Genomic DNA, 17,650 nt, shown 5'->3' on the forward strand with positions numbered 1-17,650 from the left:
CGTGGGGCGATGGCCCCTACAGAGCGGTCTCCAGAGATGCTAGAGAGGATCATCGCGGGGCTCTTCCCACGTCATGACCCAAGTCCCTGGCCTCACTTTGTGGCCGACGAGGGAAGAGTAACTGTGGCGGAACTTGCGGGGATTGTACAGTCCCTTAGTGTAGGTAAGGCGCCAGGACCGGATGGTATTCCGAACCTGGCCATCAAAGCGGCCATTGCTGAAGCTCCCGAGATGTTTAGATCTGTCATGCAGAGATGCCTGGACGAGGGAGTTTTCCCTGAAGCATGGAAAAGGCAGAGCTTGGTCCTATTGCCAAAGGCGGGAGAACCACCGGGAGATCCGTCGGCATATAGACCAATATGCCTGCTTGATACGGTGGGGAAGGTGCTCAAAAAGATCATCCTCAACAGGTTGTTGATACGCACGAAGGATGCGGATGGTCTATCGAATAACCAGTTTGGCTTCCGAAAGGGTAAGTCGACCGTAGACGCTATTTTGTTTTCTTCTTATTATTAGCATTACATCCCCAAACTAGGACAGAGTGGCCTCTCCGCTTAGTGTTCATTAACCACTTCCACAGTTATTAACTGCGAGGTTTCTAAGCCAGGTTACCATTTTTGCATTTGCATATCATGAGGCTAGCACGATGATACTTTTATGCCCAGGGAAGTCGAAACAATTTTCAATCCGAAAATTGCCTAGACCGGCACCGGGAATCGAACCCAGCCACCCTCAGCATGGTCTTGCTTTGTAGCCGCGCGTTTTACCGCACGGCTAAGGAGGGCCCCATCAGACGCTATCTTGTCGGTTACCAAATCCGCGTAGATAGCTATCCAGCGTAAGAGGAGGGGAGTTCGCTATTGTGCAGAAATGACTCTCGACGTGAGGAATGCATTCAATAGTGCTATTGTAGATGCGCTCCTACGTCTTGGAATTCCCGAGTACCTGTACAAGATTCTCGGAAGCTACTTCCAGAATGGTATACGACAGTACTGGTATACGACACGGAGGTGGGGCGGAAGTGCGTTGACATAACCTCAGGGGTTCCGCAAGGTTCCATACTGGGTCCGGTGTTATGGAACGTCATGTACGACGGTGTCTTGAGGTTGAAGTTCCCGGTGGGCGTGGTAATCGTCGGCTTTGCTGACGATATTACGCTGGAGGTCTACGGCGAATCGATCGAAGAGGTGCAGTTGACTGCAGCCCACTCGATCGTAATTGTGGAGAGGTGGATGAGTTCCAGGAAGATAGAACTGGCTCACCACAATAGTCGTAGAAACAAGCGGTGATAAAAGCAGGCAACCTTTGGTAGCCACGTCAATTACGCTTGCAAGCGTCCCTCCACAGCTATAGTGGCATTGTCCCGGATGATGTCAAATAGCTCTGCAGTTTATGCCAGCAAGCGCAAGCTTCTGGCTAGTGTCGCTCTGTCCATACTGAGGTATGGGGGGCTAGCTTGGGGCACGGCCCTGCGTATTACTGCTACAGAACGAAGTTAGAAAGTACGTATAGGCTCATGTGCCTAAGAGTTGCGAGCGCGTATCGTACCGTGTCGCACGATGCACTTTGCGTCATCACCGGTATGATGCCTATTGACATCGTTATCGGTGAAGACATAGAGTGCTTCGAAATGCACGGCACGAAAGGCATCCGTAGGACTGTCAGGTTGGCCTCAATGGTCAAATGGCAACGTGCGTGGGACAGTTCCACTAAGGGTAGATGGACACATAGGTTGATACCGGAGATAGGTACGTGGGTCAAGAGGCGCCATGGGGAAATCACTTTCCACCTTACCTAGGTCCTTACAGGCCATGGTTGCTTCAGACAGTATCTACACCGGTTCTGACACTTGCCCCCCTTTGAAGCAATACTTTCTGGTTGTACCGAAGGAACGATGGGCTTGGCGGCAATGGAAACGGTTTAGCGGGTCGGAGATGTAGTCCTGCCTCCCTCGTTTCCTGATGGAGGTTGTCCATAACCCCGCACTTCCTGGACGTCCAACCCAGGAAGTCTGTTGAGCAGATTCCCCCTCCATTGCTTAAAAAACACGGGCACACACACAGACACACAGACGTTTTTTCGAGCTGAGTCGATTGGTATATAACACTATGGGTCTTTGAGCCTCCTATCAAAATTTGACTTTTGGAGTGAAATTATAGCCTTCTGGTTCAACTTTGTTGTACGAGAAAGGCATAAATCACAAAAATAAGAAAAACAAACCAAATTCCCATTGCTTTGTTTCTGATGGGATGGACATGGGAGCTATAAAATGAAGTGCCGCATAGTAAAAATTATCACAAATTTCGAATACCGCTATAAATGCACTAGAATGCAAAATTTCAACGTTATCTCGTTTTTGGACAATTATAATGTCCTTCGCACTTCGTACCGACAAAATTTGCTTATTCATGCAATAATAACGACGAAAAATGAGTCTGTTCGGCATTTGAATCAAAACAGCATCAATAATGCGAGAGAAGTCAAAAAATTGTAAACGATCATAAAGCTTACCTTGAGCGTGATCGATAGACTGCTAGCGGTACCGGCGGACTCCGAGAAAACGCTGTCATGGGACTGGGACAAGCCATCGCGGCTAATGTCACTGTGGAAGAGAAAAGCGAAAAATAAAATTATTTATGACGACTGGACAATTAGTACATGATTGTTGGTTGGCGTGGCATTATAAAAGGTATCGTGATAACAATCAGTGCCACCAAAGCGCAGCTATGGTTGAAATATAACAGGCGATAATATTAATTTATCATTTTATGGTTTTATGAATTGTGCGACCAGTTCTCATTGCCGAACTTGAAAATAGTATCTAATAGAAAATATGTCAAACATGTTTGAGTGAATGACACTTTAATTTTGAACGTGTTGAAGACTAACCAAATCTTTTCCAGCTTTTTCTGCAATTTGATCAATTCGGTACCAAATTGTATTTCCTTTAATCGAAATTTCTGTTATTGAATTATTGAGTTCTTCAAATCTTTACTGTTTTCGGATTTATTTAGCAATACTTTTGAATGTTGGTCTTTCCTTTATATATGTATAATTTCTTCACTCTTGAGTTTCCAGCAGCCTTGCGAGCAAAGGCGTAATATTGCCAATCCAGAGATGGTGAGTTTGATTCTCGGTCCGGTATAGAATGTTTTCGGGTTGGATACATTCTCGACACACGTGGGGTAGTGTATCCATTGTACTTGCTGCATAAAATACATACTCATGCAATGGCGGCAAGGAAAAGCTTTCAATTAATAACTGAGGAAATGCTAATAGAATACTAAGTGGAAAAGCAGGCCAAGTTCCAGTTGGAATGTAGAGCAACTGAAAAATAAGAAAAATTTCTATTGAGTGGTGTTGAACATTTCGGAGTAGCAACTACGAAATGCACGGTCATCATGCTCATTCTCTATTGATTGAGTGGTGTTGAACATTTCTCTACACAACTAAATAGATTATAACTGACTGACTGACTAACGTAGATATCACAACAATACGAATAAAATTTTGGAAATACGAATGAATTTTCTCACAAGACTATTAGCTGTTGTCGCCTAACTATTTGAGGCTATTTGTCTTTGTGAAGGCAGTGTTGTTGGTGTCACTCGCACAGTTTCATATTTAATGTTTTCAAATCCTGTTTCTCTAATGAATGATTAAAACCTTCGTTTGGTTGAAAATATCGCAAATGCAGATTATTAAACAAATGGTTTATTTGTACTGCACGTTGCGTAAAATCGAATTTTTTCTCCATACATGACTGAAGATTGTGTGTTTAATAATTCAGCAATGATCTAAAAAGTTAAAAAGCATATTGGTACCCTACCTTTATTATAATCTTCATTCATTTATTTAGGTTACATCTAAACAGATAACACTGAATCAACAATTTGACGCCACAATACACGGTTCGAGGCCGAATCTCTCCATCCTCGAATGCGCCCCACGCTCGCCAAGTCGTGTTACACCTGGTCTGCCCACCTTGCTCGCTGTGCTCAACGCCGTCTTGTACCTGTCGAATCGGAAGCGAACACAATCTTTGCACGGTTGCTTATTATAATTTTATCCATACTTAATTTAAATTGCACAATGAACATTTTTTAGTAAAATAAAAATAAAACTACTTTAATTTTCTAAAATACTTTTATTTTATGAATGCTTTTGCATCTATCATTGCAATCTATAATCAACATCGCACTAACTAAGCACCACTGCAAGCAACATTCCATCTGAAGTCACAGAACAAAATATTTTGATTCCAGACCAGCGAGAACAGGCAAGACATCACGTAGAGTCTTCCGTAGAAACATTTATAGTATCGGTGGCAGTCACTCATGTGCGGATAAAAATGCAGTCCTCGATCGGGACAGGTGGGCTCTTCATTAGGTCTCGGAATCTCTGTTGACTGAGTTGTGATGATTGCACTTGTGGTAGCTGTAGATGATGCCGTTGGGATAATCGTCGTTGTTGGCACGATTGTGGTTGTGCTGGTTGTTGTAGGCGATAGTGTGGTCACTTCTATCACTTCCGATGTCACCTCCGCAGTTGTAGTTGAGAGTAGGTTTGGCAGACAAACGGATAATTCAGGAAAATTGCATTTCAGCAAGAAAATGTCGAATATTAGATTCTCGTTACAGGTCATCGGGATCGCCGTTTCATCAAAGCATAGAAAGTATGCGTTGCAAGTTATTGGATCTGGAAAACTATTCAGTCCCACATTTCCAGCGCAAGAAAGATCTTGTGTGAGGACTGTGCCTATTATGGCGGCCATAAGTAGAAAACATAAGAATGCTGTAATAGTAATAAATGGTAATAAATGGAAAATATTCTTTTTAAAACAAATTACCTTTGAAGAAGTTCATAGCGAAGCTCTATACCCATTTACGACGAACTGTAAAAGAAACTGCTAAGTATGTTCTTTATAACGGAATTCTGAATGCAATGGAATGCGTCAATGAATCAAATTCCTTATCAAACTACACGGACCAAAACACGAAGATAAAACTTGGGCTGGGTCACACTGATTAGGATAAAGTGATTCCCAGTAAAATCCTGAAATAAATGTGCATTCCCTTTAATTAAAAAAAAATCGGTAAAGGCAAAAAAAGCGATTTCAGTAAGTTACGTCGGCATTTGTCATTGATTACAAATTCTTTCTGAAGTATAATAATTTCAAAGAAGATTATTAAATATTGACTATAACTGTTGACGTTCAACTCAAAGCTTCAGTCTGGTAAGCAGGCGTGGATTGTGCCCGTTTGGCATAATAATGTCGTTGGGCATAACGGCCGTTTGGCCGTTCGGTCAATTGGCATAATTGTTATTAGAGTTATTAGAGTGAATGATAAGTAAGATTGGCGCGGCTATAAAGTATCGTCGTGTTAGCCTCATGATATACGAATGCAAAAATGGTAACTCGGCTTAGAAACCTATTTCCACCATATGGGTAGTACCTGATTTTTCAAATGTTGACACACCTATACTGCCGTGAATCGCATATTTGTCCCATATGAATAGGAAACCCAGCAAAGTTGGGACAGATATGCGATTCACGGCAGTATAGGTTAGAACTGGAACAACCAGGGGATGGCAGATTTTAATACAGTTCTGCATAAGAACCCTACAGAAACTGTATAATAATTGGGCATATACAATTCTGTAAGCTTTTTATACAAATATTGTATTAAAATAATACAGATTTGTATTATTTTAATACAATATTTGTATAAAAAGCTTACAGAATTGTATATGCCCAGATTTTATACAATAATTGTCAGATTTGTTTTTTGGGTGATACCAGCAAGATAAATCAACATTAAATTAATTTGTCATTGGTAGCTAGTTTTGTTTTTCATTTAAGAGTATGACAGAAACTTGACCATTTCTCCCATTTAAATGAGAAATTCGCTCATGTGTTATGTAAAGTATTTTTTTTTTAAAGAAATCATATTTTTGCGCTCTCTTAAAACGCTCATACATGCAGACATCACTTCTGTTTGTCGAACAAAGTCTATTGGTATATAACATTATGGAACTTCAGGCCTTCTATCAGGCTCCAAGTTCTCTTTTTAGACAGAACTGATGCATGCTTTATAATAAAGAACCAAAGAGAGTAAGAATGCGTGCTTTTTTAAGGATTCATTTTGAAGAAAGGATTATAACTTCACTTGCCTCAAAGCGAGCAAATGCATCCTTTGAAAGAGGGGATCATATCTCACCTTGCATTGAACCTAGCAAATGCCTGAATTGAAAGAAGGAGTCATATCGTCTTTTGGCTTCTGCCGGGAAAATTCATCCTTCATAAGATGGGATCATATCTTCTCCTGCTTTAAACCGAACAAATGCTTGATTTGAAAGAAGAAACCATACATTTTCTTATCTTCTGTCGGGCAAATGCATGTTGAAATACCAATCGATTCACTCGAGTAGAACACTTGATAAACAATAACAACTCTCGTGAGGCCATCACGATTGTTTTGTAAACAATTCTCTTTTCACCCGTTCCCTTAATATACATGTAATAGTCAACTTAGGATGCATTTCATATGACATTTGTAGTGTTTCAATTTCGAATTATCCAAATGGCTACACGAGCAACTTGTTTAATAAATAATATTTTATGTTTCACAACCAATACGGACGATGAAATTCAATATAGTTATCAGTTTTCAAACCTATTCCGTGTGTTTTCATCACAGCGACGGAAAACTTCAACAGGTTATGGGCCCAGCGGATAGCTGTAAAACGCGAGCGGTAGAGGAATCGGCGGCGGCAGTGGACTCAGCGGCAGCAGTGGAATCGCTAGCGGCAGCGGCAACAGCGGAGGTGGTAGCTCTGGTGGTCAACCGAGCGATCGAACCGGCAGGGTCACTGTCGAGAGATCGTACACGGCGGTAGGATTTTTCCGTGGCGATCGAACACACATCTTCGATGGCAACGAGAAAAATTTCCCGGCGTGGAAATGGCGCATGGAGCACCATCTGGTTAAGATGAAGCTCATCCATTGCCTCCGACGAACGCCGGACGAAGAGATGTATGCCGTTCCAGTTGCTGGTGCAACGCCGGAGGAAGAAAGAGAGCGTTTGGAGAAATATAGGAAGAGAGTAGAGGAAGACACCGACGCTATTGAGCATGAGCATGAGCATTATGACCACACAATTCGTAGTTGCTACTCCGTGATTGACTAGAACTTGCGAAATTGTACAGAGAACACAATAAATGGGGCTTGGGACTAGCTACCCATTCTCAATGTACACGTTTCGGGAGCTAAGTCAATAACGGCGCCGGCCACGTCCTTACGGTCATATAGGAAGGGAAGGATTGTTAGTCCGACTCTCGTTGCTACTAGAAGAGGAAGACACCGACGCTATTGACGAATTAGTCATGGCAATCAGCAATGATGTATTGAATAAAATAGTAGGGGCTACCTACGCGAAAGATGCGATGGACATACTCATCCGAACGTATGAAAAGACAGGCACGGGTGCTCTCATGAGTATGCGTCAGCGGTTATGCGTGCTCCAAATGAAGCGCTTCGACAGTTTAGGAAAACTGTTCGATGAGTATGATCTAATCATACGCGAGTTAGATCGCATGAACGCTAACCTAACAAGCTCCGAAAAGTTCACGCTTTGCTGATGGCTGTACCGGAAAAATACAGCCATGTAAAAGGCGCTCTGGCTGTTCTTTCGAACGAGGAGCTGTGTCGTAAGCCGATTTACGACATCAAGCGAATGCTGCTGGATGCCGAACTCGCTTCGGTCCACATCGGAGGTCGTCCGGATGGATCCAGTGTTGCCTTGGTTAATAAATCAGGGAAGAAGAGCGCGGTTAAGTGCTTCGGATGCGGTGAAGCGGAGCACTATAGAAATCGCTGTCCGAAAACGAAGAAGCAGACGAAGAAGAAGCATGGAGCGTACGCGCTGTTTGCTGGAAGAAAGATGACGGCGCAGAAGAAGAAGAAGGTTCGCTTCATTGTAGACTCTGGGGCAACCGAGCACATGGTCACCGACGAGTCACTTTTGGAGGACGTCAAGGTGCTGGACAAGCCCGTTGCAATTTCGACAGCAAAATCCGGTCAGGTACTTCGGGCTACGAAGAGTGGGAAAATGAAATTGAAATCGGTAATTGGATTAAATAAAATGACACCCATTACGCTGTACAATGTTTTGTTTATTCCTGGTCTGGATTCGAATCTTCTTTCGGTAAGAAAGGCAACTGAAATGGGGAAGAAAGTCGTTTTTGTAAACGACAGTGTTCTTTTCATTAGCTTTGGTGAGGTTATTGCTAAAGGGAGAGTGGTTGATGGACTCTTTTGTATGGAATTTCTCCACGATTCGATTATCGACCCATCAGCGTTGGTTGGTGCAAACCACGTAAGTAAGGAAAAGCTCCATAGGCGTATGGGGCATTTGAGTTTTTCTGGGATAGAAAAACTGATAAAGCATAACATGGTTGAGGGAATCAATCAATGTTCATCTACAGCAAAAAGTCCAGAGGTATGTGAGAGTTGTTTGGCAGGGAAACAAAGCAGCAAGCGATTCGAGCATCAGGAGCTTCCAAGATCCAACAGGCCGCTTGAAATCATACATTCAAATGTATGCGGTCCTATGGAAGCGAAGACGTATAATGGCTACACCCAACCGGCGGTTGCTAGATTTTCTAACAATTCTGTATAAAAATCTACCAAAACCTGTATAAGAACTGGGCATATGCGAAATTGTTAGATTCTTATGCAAAAAATGTAAGCTCTCAAACAAAAATTGTTAGAAAAGCTTACAAAATTGTTAGATTCTTATACAATACTTGTATAAGAATCTAACAATTTCGCATATGTCCAGTTCTTATGCAGGTTTTGGTAGATTCTTATACAGAATTGTTAGAAAATCTAACATCCGCCGGTTGGGTGTATCGGTGTTTCGTTACGTTTACCGATGATTATACACATTTTACTATTGCTTATTTAATAGCACGGAAAAGCGATGTCTTTGAGAAATTTCAAGAGTATATAGTCTTGGTAGAAGGACACTTCAGTCGAAGTATCTCCAAGATCAGGTGTGACAATGGCGGTGAATACATTGGAAATGAATTCCAAGGTTTTTGTAGAGCTAACGGAATTCAAATGTTATTCACAATACCCTACACTCCTCAACAAAACGGAGTAAGCGAGAGATTAAACCGGACTTTGATGGAAAAGTTCGTGCGATGATACACGAAAGCGGAATGCCAAAGGAAATGTGGGTAAACTCTACATTGTGCTGTTTATGTCACAAACAGATGCCCAACGAATGGACTTGTGGAAAACAAGACTCCATATAAAATGTGTTTCAATAAACGACCAGATGTGAGTAATGTGAGAATATTTGGGAGCACAGCTTATGCCCAAATTCCTAAGGAAAAACGGCTGAAATTAGATTCCAAGACTAAATGTCTTACTTTTGTGGGTTACGCAAATAATGGATACAGGCTGTGGAATAATAAATCTCGAATAATTGAATCATCACGAAGTGTAATATTTGATGAAGAGAAACTATTTAAAAATCATTCAGACAATCTTGGAGATGAGAAAGATGAAAGTTCCCCTGAAGAAAATATCACAATCGAGTATATTCCTATTTCACATGCAGAAGAAATTCAACAGCCTGAAGCAAATAGAGAAAGAGAAGAAAACATCTCTAGACAGACGAGGTTAGTGATGAAAATACACTAACAGAAATATCACTAGAAAGTGATTATGAAAGTACTTTCGAAGATCAGTATTCAGAAGATGAATCTGATACGCAAGGAGTACGAAGAAGTAATCGAGAAAGAAAATTACCGGTTAGGTACACTGATTATAAAATGGCCAAAATTGCATCATCGCTTTCGGAGGTTGATCCGATTCCTCAAAACATTGAAGAATTGAAAAAGCGAGACGATTGGGAACAGTGGAAAGCTGCAATCGACAGTGAAATGCAATCTTTGGAAGTTAATCAAACTTGGAGAATGGCAGAGAAAAACATCACCAAGAAGCCAATTCAGTCGAAATGGATTTTTAATATTAAGGAGGACGGGCGATATAAGGCACGGCTAGTGGCCAAAGGCTGTTCGCAACGTCCCGGGTTCGATTATGGCGAAACATTTTCTCCAGTCGCAAAGATGGAGAGTGTTCGAACAATTTTATCCATGGCTAATGAGATGAAATTACAAATCCACTGGACCGGACTAAAACGAATACTACGGTATTTGCGTGGAACAATGGACACATGCATAGTGTATCAACAACATAAGGTTCAAAGTGTGTTGATAGGATATGCAGATGCAGATTTCGCAAATGATGAGGATAATCGCAAATCTGTATCTGGATATGCTTTCCAGGTTTATGGAAATCTTGTCGCATGGGCGACGAAGAAACAACAAACAGTCAGTTTGTCCTCTTCTGAGGCAGAGTTAATAGCATTATCATATGCTGTTAAGGAAGGTTTGTGGTTAACACACCTTTTGGAAGAATTGGATGTGGCCAACATTCCATTAATTATCATGGAAGATAACATCCCTTGTATAAAGTATGCGGAGCAACCCAGGAGTCACCAAAGGATGAAACACTTGGACGTCAAGTACATGTTCATCCGCGATTTGATCAAGAAAGGTCAGTTAAAACTGAAGTTCCTTTCTTCTGAAGAACAACCTGCAGATGCCTTCACTAAAGGACTACCCAGGACACAACACAGATATTTATTTGAACGGCTGAACGTTCGAATTGAGGGGAAGTGTTGAAATACCAATCGATTCACTCGAGTAGAACACTTGATAAACAATAACAACTCTCGTGAGGCCATCACGATTGTTTTGTAAACAATTCTCTTTTCACCCGTTCCCTTAATATACATGTAATAGTCAACTGTGGTAGGATGTATTTTATATGACATTTGTAGAGTTTCAATTTCGAATTATCCAAATGGCTGCACGGGCAGTGCAGCCAGTTCAGCTGAAAAACAACTTGTTTAATAAATAATATTTTATGTTTCACAACCATAACATGTAAAATATTAGCCAATACGGACGATGAAATTCAATATAGTTATCAGTTCTCAAACCTATTCCGTGTGTTTTTATCACAACGAAGGGAAACTTCAACAATGCATTCTTTGAAAGAGGAACAATATTTTCTCTTGCCATCTGCTGGGACGATGAATTCTTCGAAAGAAGGGAGCACCCAGTCAACACAAGATCGCATATGATGTTATATAAGATGCTAAAGTGGAGGCGATATACGTACTTCTCCATACAACTTGTACGTATATGGCCTCCACTTTAGCATCTTATGTGGCATCATATACGACTTTGTGTTGACTGGGCATATCTTCCCTTACCTCTAATCGATCCAAAGTTGAATTGAAAGAAGGAACTATGTCGTTTTATGCCTTCTGCCAGATAAATGTATTCTTTAAAAGAAGGGATAATATACTCCCTTGCCCTAAACAGAGCAAATGCCTGAATTGGAATAAGGAATCAGATCGTATTTTGTCTGTCTTTTGTCTTGTCCTTCGGTAGAAGGAACCATATTTTCTATTGCCTTCTTTCGGGAAAATGCATTCTTCGAAAGAAGGGATCATAATATAATATTTTGCCTAAAACCGAGCAAATTCCTGAATTGACAGAAGGAATTATTTCCTCTCTTACCTTTTACCGAGCAAATGCATTCTTTGAAAGAAGGAAGTATATCTTCCTTTCCCTTGTACTTAATAAATGCATACGTTACGAATAGGAACCATACATATACTCCCTTGTGTTATGTCGGGAAAATGCATTTATTGAAAAACAAGAATCGTATCTTCCTATGCCATATGCCGGTAAAATGCATCCTTTGAAGCAGGAGTGTATACTTTTTTGACTTATGGACGATAAAGTCTGCTGATTATATCTCCTGAAGGGGGAAGGATCCTTTGGCCGAAACCCATTCGGCCGAAAGCCATTTGACCGAGTACTACTAGGCCGAAAGTTGTTTTGCCGAATATACCACTTGGCCGAACAGACCATTAGACCGAAAGCGTCGTTTGGCCCAAAGAGTCATTTGGCCGAAAGGGTCATTTGGCCGAAAGGGTAGTTTGGCCGAAAGGGTCGTTTGGCCTAAAGGGTCATTTGGGCGAAAGGGTCATTAGAGCATGAGCATTATGAACGCACAATTCGTAGTTGCTACTCCGTGATTGGCTGAACTTGCGAAATTGTACAGAGAACACAATGAATGGGGCTTGGGATTAGCTACCCATGTAGCCTCTCTCAATGTACACGTTTCGGGAGCTCAAATATTTAATGTCAATAACGGCGCCGGGCACGTCCTTACGGTCATATAGGAATGGAAGGATTGTTAGTCCGACTCTCGTTGCTACTAGAGACCGAGTAAGGTAACTGTCCTATTTTGGACCCCTAGAGGAAGTGCATCCCAATATATGCTTATATCTATTGAAATACAGGTTCGATATGGGCGGGAATGACACCATTTCAAAGATGAAAGTCTTATTTATGAAATAGAAATTCGAAATGAGCTTCGGTTATTGATAAATCAGTGAAATTTGCCATTTTCTGAAATGAAAATATTCTTCGTTTTGGACAGTGCAACATATTTTGGACCCCCAAATGTACACATTTTGGACACCCCCAATTTAATCTCTTCAAAGTCGAATTTCTAATTTACCCTGGTCAATTGAGTCGAAGCCAAGTCTTATCTTTCGATTGGCATGCATCAATGAGAAGATTCCTGCGTTTTAAATTCCCAATTTCGACAAAAACTTATTGTGTACGTTCTGAGATTTTCAGTGATGTAGCTCGCCTTCTTGAACAAACTAATTTTCTCGAAATTTCAACTAAATATCGCTTTTTCGCACGGGAAACCAGTGAAATAGATGCTGAACAATGTTAATTTCCTAAAGCCAATGGGGGAATTAGCAGCGGCATTGTTTTTAGTTCAGAAATCAGAAAAATGTCGCCCGGAGGGTCCAAAATGTGTAGGGGTTCAAATCAAGTTGGTTACCCTATACCTCTGCATCTCCACGATTATCTTGGGATGGGATATCGTTTTAGTTATTTATCTGGATTCACTTTGGTAAGTGATGCGATCTATGGGATGGGAAATAACACTAATACGAGTTAAAAGTTAAAACATGCACGCCCGGTGGCATATGAAAACTGAGGAGATTCGCGTTTTGGACGACCGCACGGAAGCGCAGCATCCTGTACTCACTTGCTCGATGGCTACAGCAAACTTTTGAAGAACGCGCTTTTTTCGACCGCGCGCGACATGCGCATGAGCCACCGAACAAAATAGATATTTCATTTCTTTCCCGATGACTAAAACACGTACTGCACTTACTTGTTCGATGGCTACTCTTATTACCAGCCGCGCAATGCAGAACACAATATTTCGGCCGATCGCGTGATAGTTCTGCTATTCACTCGCACAAAGCAGAACAAAATTTCGGTGACCAGCCGATCGTTTTGCTTTCCGCACAAAGCAAAACCTAATTTCGACGGCCGGCCGATCGCTCTGATAACTGGAGAATCTGGAACACGAGAAATCACGCACTGAAATGATTTATATTACCGGCAGGCCGCGCAATGCAGAACACAATATTTCGGCCGATCGCGCGATCGTTTTGCTGTCCGAAACAAGAGAAATCACACACTGAACTCGGTCATTTGGGCGAAAGGGACATTTGGCCGAAAAAGTCGTTTGGCCGAAAGGGCCATTTGGCGGACATTTCACTTCTCACTCCTCATTTCTCACTTATCATTGCAAAAAAAGAGAACTTTTGACAGCGAGAAGTGAGAAATGAGAAATGAGACGTCTTACTACCGACTTTCCACTACTCATTTTTTACAGTGAGAAATGGGGAGTGAGAAGTGACACGGCTCATTACTCACTTCTCATTTCTCACTTCTCACTGTGAAAAGTGAGTAGTGCGAAGTGGGTAGTGAGACGTTCCACTACGCATTTCGCGCTTCCCACTTTTTACAGTGAGAAGAGAAAAATGAAGAGTGAAAAAGGAAACGTCTCTCTTCTCATTCCTAATTTCTCACTTTTCAAATGACCTAATCGGCCAACTGTCCTATTCGGCCTTTCTACCTAATTCCCGTTCGGAACAATTATCCTATCGGCTAATTAACCCTTTCGGCCTAATGACCCTTTCGGCCTAATGACCCTTTCGGCCAAATGACCCTTTCGGCCAAACGACCCTTTCGGCCAAACGATCCTTTCGGTCAAATGACACTTTCGGCCAAATGACCCTTTCGGCCAAATGACCCTTTCGGCCTAATGACCCTTCCGGCCTAATGACCTTTTCGGCTTTCGATCCTTTCGACCTTTCGACCTTGACTTTTTAATTGGCTTTTTTCGGTGCCAATACGTTGGTAACTCCACCACAGGACATCAACCACGAAACATTGGAACGTGTCAAACAAATCGCAGGGGATATTGCTGCTCTATTGGTCGTAACGGGGCCATTCAACATGCAGCATATTGCGAAGAATAACGAACTCAAGGTGATCGAGTGTAACGTGAGAGTATCGCGATCCTTTCCATTCGTGTCCAAAACGCTGAACCACGATTTTGTAGCGATGGCCACGAGGGTAATCGTCGAGATGAGTGTGGAACCTGTGGATGTGCTGCATGGGTGTGGAATGGTGGGCGTCAAAGTTCCACAGTTCAGTTTCTTCCGTTTGGCCGGAGCAGATGTGATGTTGGGGGTGGAAATGGCATCGACCGGCGAGGTGGCTTGCTTCGGACATAATCGATACGAGGCGTACCTCAAAGCAATGATGTCAACCGGATTCCAGATACCAGAGCCATTTTGCTTAGCATTGGAAGTTTCAAGCACAAAATGGAACTTTTGCCTTGCATCCGTATCCTGCACAAGATGGGATACAAGCTATACGCTTCGATGGGAACCGGAGATTTCTACACCGAACATGGCGTAGAAATCTCCGGAGGGGCCATCCTTAGCCGTGCGGTAAGACGCGCGGCTACAAAGCAAGACCATGCTGAGCGTGGCTGGGTTCGATTCCCGGTGCCGGTCTAGGCAGTTTTCGGATTGGAAATTGTCTCGACTTCCCTGGGCATAAAAGTATCATCGTGTTAGCCTCATGATATACAAATGCAAAAATGGTAACTTGGCTTAGAAACCTCGCAGTTAATAACTGCGGAAGTGCTTAATGAACACTAAGCTGCGAGGCGGCTCTGTCCCAGTGTGGGGATGTAATGCCAATAAGAAGAAGAAGAAGAATGGCGTTGATGTGGAATGCGTTCAATGGACGTTCGACGCAGCCGTAACCGGCGAAGACAACGGTAGCGTCGGAGAGCTGAGACATCTGGCCGAATTTCTGGCCAACAAGCAGTTCGACATGGTTATCAATCTACCGATGAGGGGTAACGGAGCCCGCCGTGTTAGTTCATTCATGACCCATGGCTATCGCACTCGCCAGTTGGCAGTTGATTACTCCATTCCTTTGGTTACAGACGTCAAATGTACTAAGCTACTGCTGGAGGCAATGCACCGAATAGGGCGTGCTCCACCGATGAAAACGCATTCGGATTGCATGTCTTCGAGAACCATGGCCAAGATGCCCGGCTTCATCGATGTTCACGTGCACTTGCGAAAGCCGGGGGCGAGTTATAAGGAGGATTTCAGTTCAGGAACTGCAGCGGCGTTGGCTGGAGGTGTCACGTTAGATTGCGCTATGCCCAATACGAATCCACCGATCGTGGACAGACAATCATTCCAATTGTACCAATAAGATCTTGCTCAGAAGAAAGCCCGATGTGACTATGCATTATTTGTCGGGGGTTCGTCCATCAACTTCTCCAGCATCAGTGAACTCGCACCGCAAGCTGCCGCTCTAAAAATGTATGTGAATCAGACATTTACCACCTTGAAGCTGAACGACATGCTCGTATGGCAGAAGCATCTATCGAACTGGCCTAAGCGAGCCCCACCGTGCGTTCATGCTGAAAGCCAATCTACGGCTGCCATAATTCTGCTGGCATCACTAGTTGATCGCCCAATCCACATTTGCCACATGGCCCAAAAGGAAGAAATTATGATTATTAAAGCAGCAAAAGAGCGAGGCATCATGGTCACTTGCGAATTTTTGCCCCAATCATTTGTTCCTCTCCACCAATGATTTAGACCGAATTGGCCGTGGAAAGGCGGAAGTTCGGCCGATCTTGCGTAGTCCAGAACATCAACAGGTTCTTTGGGACAATATGGATGTCATCGATGTGTTCGCTACTGATCACGCGCCGCAATCAAGGGAAGAGAAAGAGTCGGACAACCCACCTTCCGGATTCCCTGGGGTAGAAACTATTCTTCCTCTGCTACTGAATGGCGTCAACGAAGGACGTCTATCTGTGGAAGACCTGATCGCTAAATTCTACAAAAATCCTCGCAAAATGTTTAGTCTTCCGGAGCAACCCAACACGTATGTGGAAGTTGACTTCGATGAAGAGTGGGTCATTCCGGATTGTCCTTCGCAGTCGAAGGCTCGCTGGACGCCATTTGCCGGAATGAGGGTGTTGTAATTAGGGTTTTAGTACCGGGAGTACCGGTACCGGAATTCCCGGGAGTACCGACCAATTTTCGGTACCGAAATACCGGTACTGGCTTAATGAAAGTACCGGTATTTTCGGTACTAAGAAAAAAGTTTGGTTACAACTTCCGGTGGATAAAACCACATTATTTGAATGCAGCAGCTAGTAAGAAAGATATTATTTTTTTTTACTAAAATTCCAAACACTTGACAATAGAGGTATTAAGCTATAGAGGACGATTGTCACTGCGGTTCCCTTTGTTATCATCCCCAAACATGTTGGGTACCTATCTGTCAAAACGTACTGATTTTTCCTTCGTTGACATTTAGTGCCCTATCCTTGCCAGCAAAAGATGTTTCGACAGCGACAATCAATTTGGACAAACGTTAGGCGTCCGATGACGTACCTCAAGACAATCAAACCGCAACGACATCGTCACATCCCAAAAAAATCGTCACACTTCATCAGTATTTTTCCAAATCGTCCCCGCTTGAGGCAAGAGTGTTCCTGTAAGTTCGATTACTGCACCAGGATTCGTAAAAAATGTAAGACAAGACAACGACTCAGAAAAAGCTGAAAGGAAAAATACTTGTCAATGCTTCATGATTCACTAGCAACAGTTCGGCCTACTTCTGTAGACTCAGAAAGAGCGTTCTCTGTTTCTGGAAGCTTCGCTACTAAAATGCGATCCCGTACGTCTGACGAAACATTGAATATGCTGTGCGTTCTGAAAGCCCATTTCAAGGATAAGGACAAGCCCCAAGACAAGTGTTGAATACATACAAAGCAATGAATAAAGTTTGAATAGTTACCAATAGTTAACTGACTTTTTATTGATTTAAATGATTTTCGAAAAAAATCTTCCAGTACCGGTATTTTCCCGGTACTCCTGTTACTGAGGGGTTCAGTACCGTAGTACCGAGACTCGCCAAAAAGGGTCGGTACTAAAAACCCTAGTTGTAATGGTCACCGAAATTAAAATTAAAATTAAATTAAAACAACAAATAAACAAACAACAAATAAGTGTCCACGGTGATTAAACCCCAGTCAGTAAATGACTTTCAGCTAGATGGGTTTCGGCCTAAT

The 17,650-nt window shown here is 42.6% G+C and overlaps 3 protein-coding genes across 13 annotated transcripts in view; 1 reads left to right on the plus strand and 2 right to left on the minus strand.

Moving 5' to 3' along the window:
• LOC134224115 (bromodomain-containing protein DDB_G0280777) overlaps nt 1-17,650 on the minus strand; it is a 379,875-nt gene that overhangs the window by 11,767 nt on the left and 350,458 nt on the right. For all 11 annotated transcript variants that reach the window (XM_062703369.1, XM_062703368.1, XM_062703364.1 and 8 more), the window contains one exon: nt 2,512-2,602. In XM_062703369.1, coding sequence (XP_062559353.1) covers nt 2,512-2,602 — 91 coding nt within the window. The remainder of the gene's footprint in view (nt 1-2,511; nt 2,603-17,650) is intronic.
• On the minus strand, nt 4,205-4,865 carry LOC134219591 (endochitinase-like). Its single transcript, XM_062698361.1, has 2 exons — nt 4,850-4,865; nt 4,205-4,794 (listed from the first exon to the last, which is right to left on the minus strand). The coding sequence occupies exons 1-2, from the start codon at nt 4,863-4,865 to the stop codon at nt 4,205-4,207; spliced, it is 606 nt and encodes a 201-aa protein (XP_062554345.1).
• Nucleotides 9,844-16,555, plus strand: LOC134219598 (multifunctional protein r-like). The gene is given in 5 exon segments (XM_062698388.1): nt 9,844-10,630; nt 14,369-14,818; nt 14,821-14,951; nt 15,259-16,122; nt 16,124-16,555. Coding segments are annotated over 5 exon segments (2,664 nt in total).

Source organism: Armigeres subalbatus, chromosome 3, assembly GCF_024139115.2.
Source record: "Armigeres subalbatus isolate Guangzhou_Male chromosome 3, GZ_Asu_2, whole genome shotgun sequence".
Classification (NCBI taxonomy): domain Eukaryota; kingdom Metazoa; phylum Arthropoda; class Insecta; order Diptera; family Culicidae; genus Armigeres; species Armigeres subalbatus.